This window comes from Rhopalosiphum maidis, chromosome 2, assembly GCF_003676215.2.
Source record: "Rhopalosiphum maidis isolate BTI-1 chromosome 2, ASM367621v3, whole genome shotgun sequence".
NCBI classification, from domain to species: Eukaryota; Metazoa; Arthropoda; class Insecta; order Hemiptera; family Aphididae; genus Rhopalosiphum; species Rhopalosiphum maidis.
This window is the reverse complement of record NC_040878.1, coordinates 17,967,373-17,987,016: the sequence shown is the minus strand read 5'-3', so window position 1 is coordinate 17,987,016 and position 19,644 is coordinate 17,967,373. Positions and strand designations below refer to the sequence as shown.

General features: G+C 33.0%; 1 protein-coding gene across 8 annotated transcripts in view; it reads left to right on the top strand.

The window, feature by feature from the left end:
• Positions 1-19,644, top strand: part of LOC113554786 (RNA-binding protein Musashi homolog Rbp6) — a 377,023-nt gene that overhangs the window by 17,837 nt on the left and 339,542 nt on the right. For all 8 annotated transcript variants that reach the window (XM_026958766.1, XM_026958760.1, XM_026958764.1 and 5 more), the window contains exon 2: positions 13,868-13,908. In XM_026958766.1, coding sequence (XP_026814567.1) covers positions 13,868-13,908 — 41 coding nt within the window. The remainder of the gene's footprint in view (positions 1-13,867; positions 13,909-19,644) is intronic.

The window sequence follows — 19,644 nt, the reverse complement described above, 5'->3', positions numbered from 1 at the left end:
GCGATTATTATTAAACGCACTCGCTTACATAATAGGTTTGCACGTATACAACTATTATAATATCGTTATTATTATCGTACCTAGACAATCGCGTCGCGTCACAATATTTTTAGCGATTTTCGGTGCTGGGAATACACGGAACGCGACGTACATATCGCTATTTTTCATAATACATGTGTCCCGACGACACGCGAGACCATTATTCTTTAGACGAGCTATATTCGGAACGGTGCCTGTCCGCTGCAATCGCGGCACCCGGTGAGATTAATGTGCGGCGTACGCGGCGGCACTGCCCTCGCGTAGAGAATCGCGTATCATAATAATATATAGCAGACGCGTTGATGAAGCGGCGTGTAATGGTCGGTTGCGGGCAAATAAATCGGCCGCGAAGTTATGCTGCGGTGCATTTATACCTATATATATTATATTGTAACGTGTAACAAGCGTGGTAGTCAAAGGCTCTTCGGCACCCGGAGATCTGCGCGAGTATTCTATTAATGTTGTATATTATACGAGTTTTATTTTCGTCGTTATTAGTAAATATAGTCCGTCCGACGACCGTCCTCCAGACGCGTTGCTATAATATAATTTACTCGAAAATAAATATTATAATTATTTATATTGCGTACATAATAATACGTATCTATTAAACATGTAAGTATACTTGAATACAGTAGATCTATTCGAAGAGGCGTGTGATGCGCTATATAAATTTGACGGGCCTAGTATTATGGCCGAGGTAAAAATTGGATTTCTGTCTATATAGAACTGGGACGTTGCCCGAGTGCGTTCGAATTTCAAAATTGTATCTTTTTAATTACCTCAGTGCACCGTAGTCTTATTTCTAGGATTTTAATAATTTCGCCGTTTAAATAAATATCAATTCCGCTGGCTTACGATAAATACAATATGAAACAGTAAATATACTTAGGATAAATATTATTATTATTATTATTATTATTTATTCATAAAGTTTAATGCAATTTTATTTTTTAAATAGTTATTTTATGAATATTTATTATAAGTGAACGTATGGATAAAATTATAGATATAATCGTCAAAAATGTTTGTTATGTATATTAAAAATTTTTCTTTTTATAACTTTTGTTTATGTTAATCTTATTTGTGTCTAGTCCTCTTAGTATATTATTATACAAATAATATATATATGAATTAGTTGGTATATTTAAATTCAATATATTATATACAAACAAAAATATAACAGAATATATTTTCGAGAGTTGAAGTTAATTATTAAATGAAATGATTTGTTACAATAATACAAATTCTTGGGGTATAGTCGATTTTATTTCCTCGTGGTGTAATTAAAATAAAATGTGCATAATTTAAATTGGGACGCATATGGTCTATTTCTATACGTTAATGTAATAAAAAAATAATTTTTAATTTAGGACTCAGACGCAACCAGGTATCATTTAATAGGGTGCTTTCAGATGATCACCCGATATAGAGGAGTGCACCCCTCAGTTACATACAGTTTCACTGAGTAATTTATTTAAAAAATCGCTTGTATAGGTATTCTTTGTTGGATATAGTAATATAAATTGTTATTGGTAGGTGATTCATAAGTTTACTAAAATGTGTAATAGTAAAGTGCGAAAAACATTTCGATTAATAATAACGTTGGTCGAAAGCCACTCAAAAACCCATAATATATACAGTACAATAATAATTTACCCTCGAAAGTCCGGCGAAGCGCAGTTACATAATATTATACGTGCTATAATAGTGGAATGTATACCAATTCGGAAGTGTGTGTTTCTTTTTAATGCCGCTGCCATCGAATATAATCGTGTGTGTGTGTCGGGCGAATATATAATATATAAAATAGTCGGTTTAAGCTGTCCGATCGCGAATTTAATGGACGTCGTGCGCACGAAAACGAGCCAATACGTCCCATAAAAGTGAAAAATGTACCGCCGATGATATTCACAAAAAGGCTAAGCACCCCCCCCCCCCGACTGCGGGTTCCAGATGAACGCACGAAAAAAAATCGAAAAACCCGTAGATCGTTATTGCGGCTGCGGCAGCAGCGACGTCGCGGGAATTCTCTGTTTTCCGCAGCAAACGGATGTTTATTATAATTTATAATAATAATAATAATACATAACATAAAATGCTGCGCTGTGCGGGATTGATAGAACATATATATATATGATCATATAACACATATTTAGTTATAACGATATAATAATGTAGGACCTACGTCCCTCCGTCGAAACGCAGTCGGTCGCTTAATATTTTTATCGCTCGACGATCGTCTCCGGAATACACACGCGTACGCGGTGCGTTATGTACACAGAGAGGGCGTGTGTGTGTGTGTGTTTAAATAAACAATATAAACGTTTTATAGGACGTTTGAAAAGCGATTATACAACATACGAAACGGATTTTTACCGACGACGACGACGACGACGACGACGTTCCCCGTGTATACATACGTAATATGCTGTCTGCAGCAGAGATAGTAGGTACTCACATGTGTATAATAAAATGATATAATATCACCGGGTGAGTGAGTGAGCGCTGCATTCGGCGATAAAAATATAATATTTCGACGTCGTCGGCGCTGCACAACGTCCGAACGTATAATAATATACATTAAAAAGACAAAAAAAAAAAAAAACGGTTCAAGTCGTATTTTGCCAATACGGTTATATATATTTATTATGTACATATATATTACCTGCAGCCGTGTACAGAGTGGCCCGTTGCGGCGTTTTACCGCTTTTCCGCGTCGACCGTGCGCTGAAAAACGGAAAAACGCGGTTGCCCACCCTGTACGACGGATATATATATATATATATATTATCAGGAGCGCCAATTCAGTTTTCAAATGGGGCTGCCAAATTATTAAGCAGGCCAAATTTTTCCACCATATCAGAACATAGTAAAAATATTGAAACTTATTAAACTTAAAATATAGGGCGCGCGACATTCTTTATACATTTTGGCCTATTTGTAGAAGTCTCTCAACAGTCACAACCAGCCTACACACTTACTTTGAATCTCGATTATACTGCCGTTATCTATAAATATAATTCATACATTTAACTTAAGCACCTCGATTTATAATGAATAATTATTATGACTATTATCGTTCAAATCAAATTTTTGATTATACAAATAAAGCTGTAAGCAATATATTATTATAAAAAAAATCAATGTTATTTGTATCGTTAAATTATTTGAAGTTTGAAATTAAGAGTTTATAAATAATTAGCGAAATGAATAACGTAAGATTGGTTTTTAAAAATTTTTTAATAATTTATATTTACATCACAATCTTAATAGATGCTAATAAGACAGATGTATATATTTTTTAATTTTGATCCATTGATTATAATCTTACAACTGTCAAGAAGATAAAGATTAAAACAATATACCTGTTATTTATAAAACGTTTTTTAAAAATTATTATAATAGTTTATTTATTACATTTTAGCTGTACCGGCGCAGCATAAAATTAAGGCAGGCTAATATGTTATAGGAAAAAATAGGGCCACCAGTGTATACCCTGCGATACCCCAAATGGCGCTCCTGTATATAATAATATGTGTGTGCGATACGCGCCCGCGTGTTGGTGCGTAATGCGATGCGAACACGGTCTGCTGCAGGGCCGCTGGTACCGGGCTCTTTTTATGGCCGTACTTTGTTTTATTATTTTCGTTATATCCGCACTGTGTGCCAGTAAGGTAGGTATACTATATATTTATGTATATAAAATATATTATATCATTGTATACGGCCTATTATTATTGTATTCTGTGTACGCGACTGCCACTGCAGTGCGCGCGTGAACGGCAGATTTTGCGTGTGCCCAAACGAAAAAAAAAAACAATAAACGACCCATTACACGTAATATAAACGGACATGTATAGTGTTATTGTACGTGTATTTATTATATACAGGCAAGTAGGTACTTGCCGGTACTCGCAGCTGCAACGACGACGACGACTGCCGTATAATATCGTCTCGTGAATTAAAATCTGCGGTTTACGTTTTTCATCCCTTCGTTTGTATATTTCGTTTTGAAACAATAACGCACCGCTTTTTGAAAAATAATGATTTTACACCCGTTAACTGTGACCGTAGTATAGGTTTGCGATTTGCGTTCAGCAGAACCAATTTTGTGTCGTTACCTTTGATATTACAGTGAATTGCCTTATAAAAATAAGAACAACTACCACATTATCTGTGATTACTTTTTAGTTTTTAACGATATTTTAATTTTCAAACGGGTTATAAGAATTGTTGTATTTTAATATTACACATACTCATAACTCGCTTGAAAATTAAAATATCATAAAAATACATTAAATGAATAAATCCAGAGAAAAAAAACCAAGTGGTAATGGCGTTATCGGTTGCTCGACAGAGTAGCCAAAAAACTAGAAAACCCAAGAACAACGAGAGTTTAAAATTCGGATGATCAGGTGATGGGGAACTTTGGAGAGATTTGATGATTATAGATTGCAACGTGGATATGATATAGGCATAAACCTACAACTAAGTCGTCTCCCCCGATTATTGCATACGTATTTTTTACTCTCTACAATATCGAAAGAACGAGTGGTTGTTACGTAAATACGTTATTGTTTAGTTATTTGGAAATGTACCCATTTCTGATAGGCCGACTGAGGGGTTGGTAACATACCTATAAGGTAATCGGGAATGAACACTGTCTTGCGTCCGCGCACACAGATGAATCTGCAGCAGCTTCTCTTTCTGCATACCGTCGCAGTAGTTACGTCACATCCAGAGTTTTATTTGTAGATATGTTATATTCGTGCACACAAATAGGTGTGCTTACCGTACAGTATGTTACGCGCGAGAAATCGTTCGAATACCGGTCCGATTTCGTTGTACGATAATATACATTATACACGAATCGCTTTGGCATCCACTCTAGACGTACACATTTATGTAGCAGGTACGGACGGTTTAATGTTTGAGATTTAAAAAAAAAATGTCATTAAAATCAACCGCATTATCGAGTGGGTTGCCGTCGTTGAGCGATTTCTACAACGATAAACGATAATAAAATCGTTTGTTTACTATATATACACACTTACACTACATTATACAGTATTTCGGTCTGTCGCGTGTAATGGTATTAACAACAATCACTGTGACCAAAACACGCGAAATCACAAACCTCACCACGACGGCGAGACTATCGAAGTCGAGCATACATTTTATATTTTTTTATAGCAATTAGTTGGACGTATTCTATTTACTAGTTAATACTTATATTGTTATACTTTAGCTACATTATCCCACGACCCCGTCACCCATATTAATAATACATAATTAATATGTACTTTATAAATAATACAGTAAAATATATTATATAGATACAATGAAAGTCCATTTTAATTTGGAATTTTATATCAATATTATTAAAATAATTTGCATAATATTATAGTAACACTTTGCCTGGCTGGTCATTTATAACGAGTCTTTTCTTTCAGATTATGTTGAAATTATTGTTCAGTTCTATAAAAACAATTACATAAAAAGGTTTTTGCTCTTGCAGGGTTGTTTGTGATTTATGTTATTCAGTTGAATAGGAATAGTTTTTTTTTTTTTTTTGTTCTTGTATAACTACGCAAGTAAAAGTGTTCTTGCTACATGCATATCAGTCGAAAGAGGGAACCAGGATTAATACCAATATACCTAATAACAATGTTCTCTGCCAAAAGACTTAATCTCCAATGGAATCGATCGATGTTATTTACTGGTGCTTTTTTTGGCCGAAAATCGTTCTATTATAACCCAGAGATATGCGTATTTTAATAATATATAATTTGCAATTACTGAATTTGTATTAATTATTATTATAGTATATATCCCTCGTTTTCTAAATTAAATGAATGTTGGTTCCATTGCATTTATACATTATATTATTATTGAATTAATTATAATATCTATACGGTTAAATCTATGTATAAACCGCTTATAGTTATTATACTGTTTAAGTAATACAAATTATACCCATAGGCTATAGTAGTAAAATAATAATTTTATTAATTGGCACTAGGGATCAAATAGAACGTATACGGAACGATATAGCATTACGCTGAGAATAAAAATATAATTTATATCGCGGTCAAGACTGCGTTATAACACCTGCACGTGATGTCTCCGTTTTGCTAATACGTTACGTGTGAATTTAACGTTCAGAATAATTCGTTTTGCCATGTTATTTTTAATATTAAAATGAATTGACTAATTATCATATCTAAAAATAAAAATAATATTATCTAGGGAACCTCGAAAGGTGTTTTTGATAATTAAATTTGAAAGTTGGAAGCATTTTAAAATTGTCGTTTTTTTATAAATTTCTAATATCTTCTTAAAAAATAAATAATTTGTTTTGAATAACGACCATTACGAATATTATTATATAGTATAGCAGCTACAGGCATGCACGTGTACACGCAAGGACCACAATAATTATAAGTTACAATTCCTAAACACATCCATATAATAATAATAATATGTGGTTATTGTTCGAGAAAAATCATTATTGTAGTGCCGTCGAAATCGTTGTTGTATTAATTAGTAATAAATAATAAGTAATAACAGCCTGTGTCGTTTGCAGAACATGACCAATTTTACAATTGTATTATATTCGCTACTTTAAAATGTTTTCCAATTAACATTTCTTAGGAACCAAATTATGTTATTATAACCTAAAATATATCTTTGCAATTACTAACAAATTATATTATTGTTGTGATTCCTATAAGGATTCGTTGTATTGTTTTGTTATAACACATTATAATATATTGTTTTGCGTCCACACTCCGCGCACACATTATGTAATAAATAACAATTGCTTTTTCACACAAAACATGTCTGACTAAATGCGCGTGGAACACCTAACTACGTATATTTAATATAATATAAACGTTAATCGAAAAAAAGTGTAGTCTAATTTTTTTTTTAATCAGCTTATAACCTAATTCGAATTAGATAAATATGCAAATTTTTCGGTAAAATATTCTTTTATATTACCCAACTTAACCTAATTAGTAATTAATATAAGTAAAAATATTCGTGCCCGATAGTTATAGTTGATACAATTTAGTTGATTTTTAACAATTTGTGTTCATATGCTTCGGATGAAAGGACTGCGTATATGAGTAAACTTAGTTTATTTTACTTTTGGAATTATATTGAAGCACAATCTACCATTGTACACATAATTCATCACTATTTCACCGATAGTATTATTACATACGCAGAATCTCGGATGCGCCTTAAATGCGTATTGTAATCTGCAGGGAGATGGTCGATGTCCACGTTTTTATTTAGATTATGTAATTTTTCTGTGTCGAGTTATAATGACAGCTGGTGTAAAATTCCTGAAATCTATCAGTAGGCAATTGATTGCGGGTGGGGGCGGTTCCGATCTGTAGCAACTTTAAAAAACAGAAAGTCTATCCACTCAATATGGCAAGCGATAAATTCAATGATGGACAACGACGTTATGAATCTCGCAGAGGACAGGACGGTCGGAAACTGCACTAGTACACTTAAATACCATATGGTACGTGTGTATAAATGTTGTCACTGGAATAAATCAGGTATAGATCGTTAAATTTAAATCGAATATGAGGATGACACAAGTGATGTGGGACAACTGCGACGTGCTCGTATACCGACGTCCGGAGTACGGCTGGCACAAGTAAATTGTATAATATAATAACGATGTTGTTATTTTAAATATAAACAATAAAACCTCGTTGGGGTCTGAAACCGCATTCAACAGTAGAGTTCACAATATTATTATGATGACATGAACTCGACTATCTGCCGTAAAAATGAGTTAACGTCTCGAAACTAATCGTACCGAGAGTGTTATGCACGTGCAGAGAGCGGAGGTACGATGATTTTATATCATTTACTAAACGCACGTATAAGCAGTACCTACTATGTAATATAAAAAATGGTTTAAAAATATTAAATTTAAAGTAGAAATGAAAACACCTGTTGTTTTTCCCATTAATTAAAAATATTATAATCGAACGTATTTTTAATCATTATCTGACTGTATAATATTGTATAATACCAATAATATGCTGTAGACCAAAATAATGAATAAATAAATGAAATTTTTACTGCAGACCTATACAACGAATATAGTAGACATTTACACCGTTAATAACATGGTAATTAAAATATATAAAAAAATTGCTATCAACCTAATTTATCATTGAAAATCATAGAACTATTACGGTCATTAACAGTTTATTTTTCTTGGTAGCGTTTAATTAGACGATAGGCAAATATTTTATCGCAACAAAAAAAAAATAATAATTATTATAGTAATAATATAATCGCACTATAACTTTGGGCAACAAACAATAAAATATTTGTATAACGATTTCAAACAGAATAATAACATGTTTTCCAAATAATTTTTCTAAAGTTTTATTGAAACGTTACGTAATTATTGATACCTAATTATTAAAAAATAACAATTAAAATAAATTAATCAATACGGAGTAGGACTACCTTTCTATCGAAAAAAAATATACTTAAAGGTAATACAAGTCATATAAATTAAACTTGTTTCACGTTGTAAAACTTTGGAATTATTACCGTTAACGTAAAAATATTTAATATATATAAACAACTGCTGAATATCAATAACAACAACTTTTCAAAAACTTACTAATGTTCCCGAAAATTGTATAGAAATAATAATTGTTATTGATATCAGATATAATAGTTATATTGTGTTGTATTAAAATAATACCTACATAATAAATAATAATATTATGTTGGTAATAATATTACAATATTTTTTTTTATAAAAAAAAAATGGTTATTCAAGTCATATATTAATTTATTATGAACAATTATAAGAAAACGTTATATCTCTATGTCATAATACATCTGAATTTGCATAATACTGTTTACTTAGTCTAACTATTAATAGTGAATGAGATTTAATTTTCAAATGTTAAATGACTATTAAGACAACGTTTTATATTAAGATTTAAATTTATTTACGGTTTATTAATGAAAAACTATAAATTATGATTACTATTTATCTTATTCAATTTTTTATAATAATAATTTTTATGATCAACATTAAATAAAATAATCATCATACGTCTGCTATGCTTACAGTTGATATGGTTAATTTTTATGTACAATTAAACTTACTGGTTTATCGCGTTATTTATTATAATATAATGTATATACCTATATTATGCGTATGTCAATTTACCAACAACGATTTGTATTCAAAGGTTTTTAATACAATATATAAAACTTAATTATACCACGTTAATACAATGAAATGAATTGTATATTATATTAATATTACAGCCATTATGTGTACAATATGCACACGCGTATAGGTTTATTTTTATACCCTTGTATTATCATAAATAATACGATTGATTAAATGTAAATAATTTTATGCAAACTACCTTGAATAAAACAAAGTGGTGTAGAGATAATAATTGCACATTCCGATTACCGACATTCGATAGCTGTCGATTTTGTTTTTTTTTTTTTTTAAAATGTAGTGAAAATGTCCGTAACAGTGCAGTATTATAACATCAGAGGGTACGTTGCCAGGTATTTTTCGTGTGTAATGGCGTTTAATTGGGTGTACTAATTTTCTGTAGCAGGTGATGAAACGAAAAATAGAAACTGTTCAAGCTCGAAATTTATTTCCTACAGTTATTGCGGTATTGTGATACGTGTAAAATATTAAAAGCCTCGAGCGCAGGTTGCAGCGTTAATATTTTAAACCCGGTCTCGATGTTTGACAAGTCGGTTGAAAAATATTATATTCCATAAACAATAAGATAAGGGAATTCCATTCAGCACTCGCCTCCTCTTCCATCCACAACTCCATCCGAAACAATAATCTCATGCAAACCAAACAAGGTTCCTCAAAAAAACTGTTTGTTCGTCTTATCGATTTTCTTATTATTACTATTATTATTATTTTTCGTGGTCTATATAGCTACTATATAGCTTTTCGACAATATCATCGTTTGGTTATCTTTTCTTTCTTTTTTTTCTTTAAAAAAAAAAAAAAAGGAATCGAGAGGAGAGAAAAGAAGCGGCGTGGGTTTGTGTCGAGGGTGGATCCGAGGGACTCGCGGGAATCAGTGCGTTACTCTGGAACGGGAGGGCGAGTGGAATTTAGATTGCCGGCCGCGGAAAAGCTGCGGCTGTATACTTTAAAAACGGATCTCGGTCGAGAGAATCGCGAATTGTTGTGCGAGTCGCCGAAAACAAACTTTTGACAATACAATCAAATTGTACATCATATTATATAACATACACACACACACACACACACACACACACATAATCATTATTAATATTATGCACTATATAATATGATAAATTATAATGTACGGCTGCCCGGTTCCACTCGCGTCCTCGGTGGTTTCCATTAATCCCGCTTATCGTCCTGCCGCCACGCCGCGAAACGGTAAAAGGTAAACTGTTTGCACGGGTCGATAACGTGAATAATCGCCATTTTCATATCGTAACACTACACATTATTATTGTTTTAAGCTCGCGTTTGTCGGACAGTCTCTGTCGTTCGCGTGATCGAAATCATTGTTTGCGCCACGCCGCAGCGATTATACTGTTACACTATTGCTGTGCTGTCGACTGGCTGCGACATTATGAAATTCACCTTAAACCACTGGTGTATGTTAACACTACGGTCAGACAATAATAAATTATATATTGAAAAGTATTCACGACTAAAAGTAGGGGATATTTATAGGGCGGTAGTGGTGGAGGGGGAGGTAAAAACTGGGTTATAATTTTGCGTTAAAACTCGAATGACATATTTTTACGTTAACACCCGTTGAAAGCCAAGCTGCCAAAGTGCACCTACCTCTATTATTACAAAGTGTTCATTTTTAAACAGTGATTATGATTATTATATATATTTTGTTTTATTTTCTGCCCCTCCCCCTTCCGGTTATTTGTTTCTAAATACGCCCCTTCATGACTTAATCATATACAAACCCAAATAAAATATTTAAAATCGACTACAAATTTAAGAATACTATATAAGGTGTAACAAGACTATTTAGCAAACTTCCATTACAAATGTTACTATATTTATTTTGTTAAATAGTCCTGTTACATCGTGTATACGAGTAGTATATCATGCTAGTTGGTGTCAGGTAGATAAGTATAAATGCATAAATAACTTGAAGTTTTCCAACATTTCATAAAGTAATGTTATTTATCAATACATTAATGTATATGGTTAATGAAACGTTGAAGCAGGTCATTGCACATTAAACCCAAAGTGATGATGGATAGATCCCGTGTATGTTATTAAACTCGAAAAGTATTCGATAAGTCACATATTAAATATACTTGTAGCCGATTCCCCCCCTCAATTTAATTGCTGACCCGCAACGTGGTATTCGAATATTACGTCATAATAATAAGTATGCATCATTATTCGTGACACGATAGCACTCATGATGTTCGTCGACCCCGCACAAATGTGGCGGCGTGAAAATCTCATCGTTGTGTTGCGTACTGGGCCACGATAGTATAATATTTATGCGTTTCAGCGTTGTTTTTTTTTCGCTATATCTTTACTAAACAATAATATCAATAATAACAGTAGCTGCAGGAGGTATACACCCAAACCCATTACTCTTACTGATAATTGTTGTCGTTCCGCGGAGAACAATCAATAATCTACAGCCCACACTCGACATGACAATCATAATCACTTTAATCTCTCACTTTAGTAGTTCAGTCGCTCGATTCATATAACATATTAAAATATTGTGTTCTCTACGACCAATTAAGCGTTTCAGATTGTTTTCATATCAAACATAAAACGTTTTTAGATTGAATATACGGCACTTCGCCTGTATAGTATATATAATATTGCACTTTATGAATAAATATAATCTGTTATAATAAAGCATAAACGATTGTTTAACGATCGAAATACCCAACTCAAAGCGTCGAGCGTGTAAATATTTCTTAATCTCACACTCGTGACATTTTTTGGTCATCTCACGTCTATTCTTTTTTAGTTGGAATTGATTAAAGTTAAATATTATATTGTCGAGTACGGACGACAGCACGCGTTTCGACTGAACTAAATAATCGCAAGACAGATAGTTGTTGAGTATTCGAAAATAATAATTATATTTGGTGATACCATTCGACGAACTAACGTTGTTGGCTGAGTTGGCTCCATTTACTGTTTCCTATAGCGTATTCCACGGTATCGTAAATAACGCACATACACACACGAAGTTTGTGTATAGTCTTTTAGCGGTACACTTAATAGTGCGCGCGCAGTTTCAACACTAATTGTTGGACGAAATCCAAAATATCAGAAGATGAAAATAGTTGACAAAACGTAGAAAAATGTTTCAGTTTACCTGCGGGCCACCAGTATAAATAATATTCTAATTTCTTTCATACCTCTATCAAAACATTTTCACATATTTTCTCTCTAATCACTGATTATTTTGATGTGCGATTAAAAAAAATCTTATTTATTGGCACTTAAATACACGCACATAATAAACAATACGTATACAGCGCGGTTGGCGTTTTCCCAAATGCGCTAGAAAAAACACACACGTACACTACAAATGATTACTTTTGGAAAACTAATGAAGCCCGACACACAGACCGGCTATACAACGTGACTAATCCAATTGTCTAAAATTTCTGAAATAACTCAAAAATGTTCTTTAGAATACATCTGTGAAACAGTTAACGCTCTGGCGAGTAAATAAAAATATGCTTTTGAGTACAAAAAAAAAAAAAAATACAACGCATACTTAAATATTTTAATTATTTTGTGTCCAAATATATACCTACGTAATGTTTCCAGTCGTTTGTATTTAAAGAACGGGACACAAATACTAAATACTAAATCGCTAATATGAAACGGTCGGTGCAGACAGATCTAACGAGTAATGAGAGTATAATTTTATATGACCAGAATAAAATTATATATTATTATTTAATAATACTCGTAATATTCTAAAATTACGTTAATGGTCGAGATTTAATTAAGATTTTCTTGGATAAAATGACAGGCCGTGCCTTTTTGGATTTACTAGGCCCAATACGAAAATAATTATTTTAAAGCCTAACATATGTATATTTATATTTACAACTTGACGATTGTCTTTAAGGTGACCGCTTTTTTTTTTTTTTACTGTTAATATTAACTGATTTAAAACTTTAATTTCAACTTCAGAAAATGATATAGGCAGCCTTTGAAATCTGAACCACGATATTAATTTACTTATTACTTATTATACATAAGTGTATCGTCTCCCTCTTTATTTCTAAGAAATGTCTTCATTATATTTCTAAGAAAAATATAATTATTTTAAACACTAGAAATAAAACAATTTTTAAAACAAAATTACTTATTTTTTTTTTCAAATGCAAAGCCTCCAATCTATAAGTAAATAATGTGAAAAACACAGTCCTCCATCCGAAGGATGATCCTGCTGATGGGTACCAATAATTTCGTAGGCAGTCCACGATCTGTTACTTTATTTCACTATAAGCCGAGTATAAAATATTACATTATTTTAACTCTAAGCGTTTGAAATGTGAGCACCATACATACAATATTTTTCAATACTTACTTAACGGTATCTGTCTATATACTTTTGTAACAATACAAACCGTTCGTTACGAATATGCCCGTGATACTTAAAATAATGTACATTGTTTTTTTTTTTGTTTTAAGCACGCATGCGCTGTTGTATGCATATGCATATAATATGTTTTTTGAAATGTCTTTCAAAATGTCTAATGATGATTTTTATTTTTGTTCCAGGAAAATGTTCATTGGCGGTCTTAGTTGGCAGACCAGTCCAGGTAATTTAAAATACAATTAAATTATATTATAATATTATAGACAACGATCGTATACGTTTACGTGTTACATTACAATAGTAATAATCATTATCGTTAATGTAATATTGTTTATTATAATAGCCGAAACGAATACCATTGGCCGAATTGTATAATTTATTTTTAATTTTAAACAGAAGCACGTTCGTGCTTTACCTCTAATATCATGACACGTTATTATAGGCACACAATTTAATTACCGAACAAATAGTTAATGCACGTCCATCACGAATCACGATTATTGTTTATTGTATAAGCCTTCGTTGTTTAGCCGCCCGAGATCGAAATGTTTACATTTTACAAAATCGTTTGGGCCAATTCAATATAAAAAAAAAAACTAATAATTTGATAATAAAAAATGTGAGTTGGATTTCGTGGTGTAAATACAGTGTTGATTAACTCGGATATTTAGTAGGCACCTAAAAATAAAATCAATGGTCTGCGTATAAAGTAATAAGTGTCACAAGAGCGGAAAATGGTGCACAAGATCTGAAAACAATCGAACGTTGTAATTTGTAGTTGTCAGTTTTTATTTAATTAAGTAGGTATGCTTGATTGAAATTTTCTGCTTCTTCTTCTAATGATTTGATAAAGCTACACTACACAATGTATTTTATATATTTTGAGCATTAAAAAAAAAAAAAAAATGTTAACGAAAACTATAATAAGTAATACATTCAATTGGACTAGTACCTACGTTCGATTATAACGATGTTATGTAACAGCTGCGAATAAGTGTAAAAATGCTAACGAGGGATGACGTTCGAGTGGCAATCGTAAATTGGCCACCCAATTCAAACAGAAGGGTCGGAAACACAAAATCGGACCTTCAGATTTAAGAGACGGTAAAAAAAAAAGGCTATTCAGTATAACAATAAACTCGATACAGCACGTCATTGATGGTGTATACTCGCCGCAAAGCGATTTTTATGTCAAATAAACTGGGAATGCCTATAGGCTATATATTCGAAAATGACCCGACGCGTCTTTAATTCAAGCACCACAAATTTCACAATAGTACTACCATTATATCGTATGCCATAAAACATTGTTCGTTATTTATTTAGGTATTTCGCTATATTTTTAAATATTTATAAAGTATGTAATAAAATACTGTATGACATTATAAAAGGAAATCGATTATTTAAAAGTGTATGTTGAATATTTTGAAAAATATCTTCCAACCATTCAAAGAAAATATGAATTACTGTACGGACATTTATATTTCATAATAAAACTTCAATTTTGTTTCTGCAGTCTTGTGATTATTTTTTCCGCATTCTATATCCACTACTACCTATATATTAAAATACTTAATACTTATAAAATAATTTAATTAATAAAATATTATGTGTATACTAACTTATTACATTCATCAATCGGACTATATATAACACTCTCGAAACGGTTTATATTAAAAATAAATTATTATACCTACACTAATCGCGACAAATGAGCCAATCTATAACGAATGTGTGTATTTTTCAATTTTTTTTTTTATATTTACTATATCCGATTTGTGAAACTGCTTCGGTTGTACTTGGCTGGCGTTCAGGAAATTTTCGTCAATACAACACTATATAATACGACGACGGCGTATATGCCGATAGTGCGCACGCGTGTGTGTCCTGTTCCCGTTTTTTGTAAATTGTCTCTTTTGTGTCGTTTAAGAGAAAAATGGTAAAAAAAATAAGCATATACGTGCACAACCTAAAATAACAATATAAAATACAAGAGATCGAGGATGGGGAACAAATAACTCATTACAATCGTAAAGCGGCGGACGTGTTCGGAATAAAGCGCACCGTATTCATCGTCGACGGAGAGGGAAGACTATACGACAACATTATCCTACATGCTCCGTCTGACAAAATAATATATACATTACACCACGTGTAGGTATAGGTAGAGTTTTACATAATGTTATACGTAATGACGATAATAATAATATCTATTATGAGAGAATATCGAAAATTCGTGTGTGCGTGCCAATGTGCGCGCGCAGTCGTATAATATTATGTCATTTGGCCGAAAACGATCAGACTGAGTAGTATGCATATATTAGAATAATATAATAGTATAACATTATTTTGCGTTACGCACGAAGAGGATCGACCGTGACGTAGGGGAGGCGCACGCGCTCGCCGTCCGTCTGTGCGGTATTTCACATACGCCTGGTGCTGCGCCTCTACGACGACTAAACGCGCCCGGCGACGATTTATTTCGGTCGTTATTGCCATTTGCCATCGCTAAAAATTAATAAATCGCTATATTATATTATAACGTCGCAATCACCCGCCGACGCCTAGCCGCGGGACTATCATCGCGAAGGTCTCCTGTGTAGTAAGTAATAACATCGTGTTGTGCGACTCGCTCGTGCCGACTTCTTTTGCCGGGCTCACGTTTACGCGATTACCTTTTGGGCGCATCGCGTACGCGCGTGTCTACTTCCGACGACAGGAAAACGAATGACGGTGATCGTGCTTGCGACCACGTGAAATGTTTAGATTTACGACGTGTGAAATAGTGAGGATTGTGAAAAAATATATATAATTTTTGACTACAACGTTATTATACTGATTGCGGACTGTGTAGACGGTTGTCAAGCAAACATGATTTCATTGATTAACTAAACGATATTAATACTATACAGTCGGGATGCGTTATCGTATAAGGTACTTTATTTACTCTTTTCTTTGTAAGACACTGTACAGAGAAAGATCACTCATCGATCAATAATACAACGCTATCACACCAGACCCGCATACGATATTATTATTTTAAGATAATATAGTTTCGATCGAACTACAATGTACCTTCTAATTGCCCGAGATACGCGTGTTTATGGTTTGTGTACACGACGACCGACGACTGTAGTAATGCCCTCCGAGCGAAATCATATAGTTAATATATTGTAATAATTAATGTTATCGATAAATTAATCGTTTACTTATCCCACACTCTGTCGCACGACAAATCAATTCCGTGATGATAATGTAGCAAAATAATCCGACGCATTAACATTGTTCAAATATTTAATTTGACAGACGAGACAAATTAAACACAAGAATTTGGTTAAAAAAAAAAAAAATACGACAGTATATCATACGAATCTCGTGTACGACTTATCGCCGTAAAAACGAGCGTGGGCTGACGCAATACGTCGGAAAACAAAATGTACGTTTAATTGTCGCAGTCGAGTATCGAGTGGGGGTGAAAAAAATAAAACTCAACTATATTACATGGGTATACCTACGCCCGATACATATATATATCATGACGTATAATACTGGTGCGCGTCTAGTAATACGAAATGGCATTTAGCGTGGAAAATAATGGAACGGAGCAGTCATATGACGATACAGACGAGTCAATATTCGTTCGGAACAAATACAGTGCGAGCGCATTCCGAGCGCCTGTTCGGCTGGGAAGGTGTGGGTGGGTGGGCGAACGGTACCGAAGACGATATTTTCCATCTCAAATCCTATCACAATAGCACTTCTCCGGGTCTGCACACGCAACCGTTGAAAAAGTCGTGTTTCGTTTAATATCGTCGTCGTCGTAGTCGTCGGCTACGTAATACATTATACGCATCATATTATATTGTCGCGTTAATAGATAACAAAATTATTATGATTAAACCGCGTTATCGCGTCGTCACCACGAGCCGGTAGGTATCGTTTTTGACACGTTCCGCGTTGTACGTTTCTGTGTACGCTGCCGAGCAACAATACAAAATATCATCGTTGTGGCGCGTTCTACTCGCGGGCCGCGTTCGCTATAAACGACGATGGTCTGTTGTAGATCAACACGCGGCGCTTGCGAATCGCGACGAAGGCGTGAACCGTGTACATGAATAATATCGAAGACGAGAGTGTCCAAGCTGAAATTTGAAGACTAAAGACCGATTTCAATCGGACGGATCGACCGACAAGACATAATACAAAAATGAAAAATTAAGGGAAATTATAAACTCACATCATACAACAAAGTTAAAACTTGCGACACAATGCGAATGCTCAATGTCAAAACAATCATCCTGACCGTCCTGTATATCTACTCAGCCACTATAGACCATCTCAATCGAAAGTATAAATCATTCGAGAGACAATAGCAATACATATATAATATCATAATCGTGTATGAAACACTGATACACGCGACGTCGCGACTTACGACTAACAAATAATAAGGAAACGATATTTTACTACTATTAAATATCATATTAAGTATGTGATTATAGACGTTACACAATATGTTGCACGAACATGCGTCTGATGCACAGTATTTAATAGCGTAAAAAAAACGTATCTCAATATCGTACAGTATACATGTGTAGTACTATTATAGGCAAACGGCGAGAATTTATCAACGAATCGATTACATCAGAATACTATAAGCGAACGCGTGTGTTAGCGCGTGTGTAAGCTCTCTAGAGAACTATAATCGAACGGACTTGCTTATAATTCCTAATTATTATTTATCCATAATTGGATAACGAGGCTATTGTTTGACACATAACGTATAATATATTTATTATGCTATTATATGTATATATACACACACACACACACAAGACATATTAATAATAATGGTAATTATTATTGTTATATTAAAATATATACATAACATATAATATTAATATCATCCGTGTACCGCTATGTTTGCATTTATTTACGTACAACAAATTATAATACAACATAGTAGTATACAATGTATATATTGTAACATACCTATATACGCGGCCGTGCAGTAACTCAATAACCTATACAAATAATGTTATATGTAATAAGTAAGTACATATTGTGTTATGTGCGCAAGAGAGTAAAATAATAATAGTAATAATAATAATTTCATTATAATAAGGCGGAACGCAATATGGAAAATGTATACATTATTATAATAATAATATCGTAGAAGTATAGTATATATAGACAGTATGGTACCTATATTATAGTCCAGCGAATTGATAACGAATAATAATTATTTTACTACCGGAACTTCATCGTTTGAGTGCAAAAAGCTTTTCGTTCCCGACACGCATCGCCGGTATACTACTATAAAGTGAGTGGTCTGGAAAAAAATCGTTTTTTTGAGAGAGAAACATTATAGGTATGCAATTCTAATATTTTACAACTCCTCTCACCAACCCCATTACACCTATCTATGTATTGTACCATCGAATGTTTTGATTAAATACTATAAATACTAACAAAAAAAAAGTATTTTACGGTGGTTTTATTGGTACACATTTACACATAATATTACATTTTATCGTTTCCTCTGGCCATTTCCGCCAGCTCGACTTTGTAGAAATGCAAATAAGTCGAATCTGTGAATTTTAAACCCCGTTTTTTTGTGTTGATTTGATTATTTTTTTTTTTCATTCTTAATTCCAATCTAATTTTATGTAGCGAATAATTTATTTAAATTATTTCCCTTCCGCCGAATTAGACCTAAACCAACGCTGAAACAATTCTTTTCTTTTTGTTTTTCTTTTCTTATTCAGCAGAGAGATAAAAAAAATCGATCATCTAGTCGAATATTGAAATTGACAGTTGTATCGTTGAACAGAAACTGACACTGAAAAACCACAACATGACCGATACGGTTCTTAAAAAATCTATAGTCAGTTAATCACCACTCTGACATGTCGCGGAATCTCGTCTTTCCTAAAGCTTAATAATATCGAACGTAGAA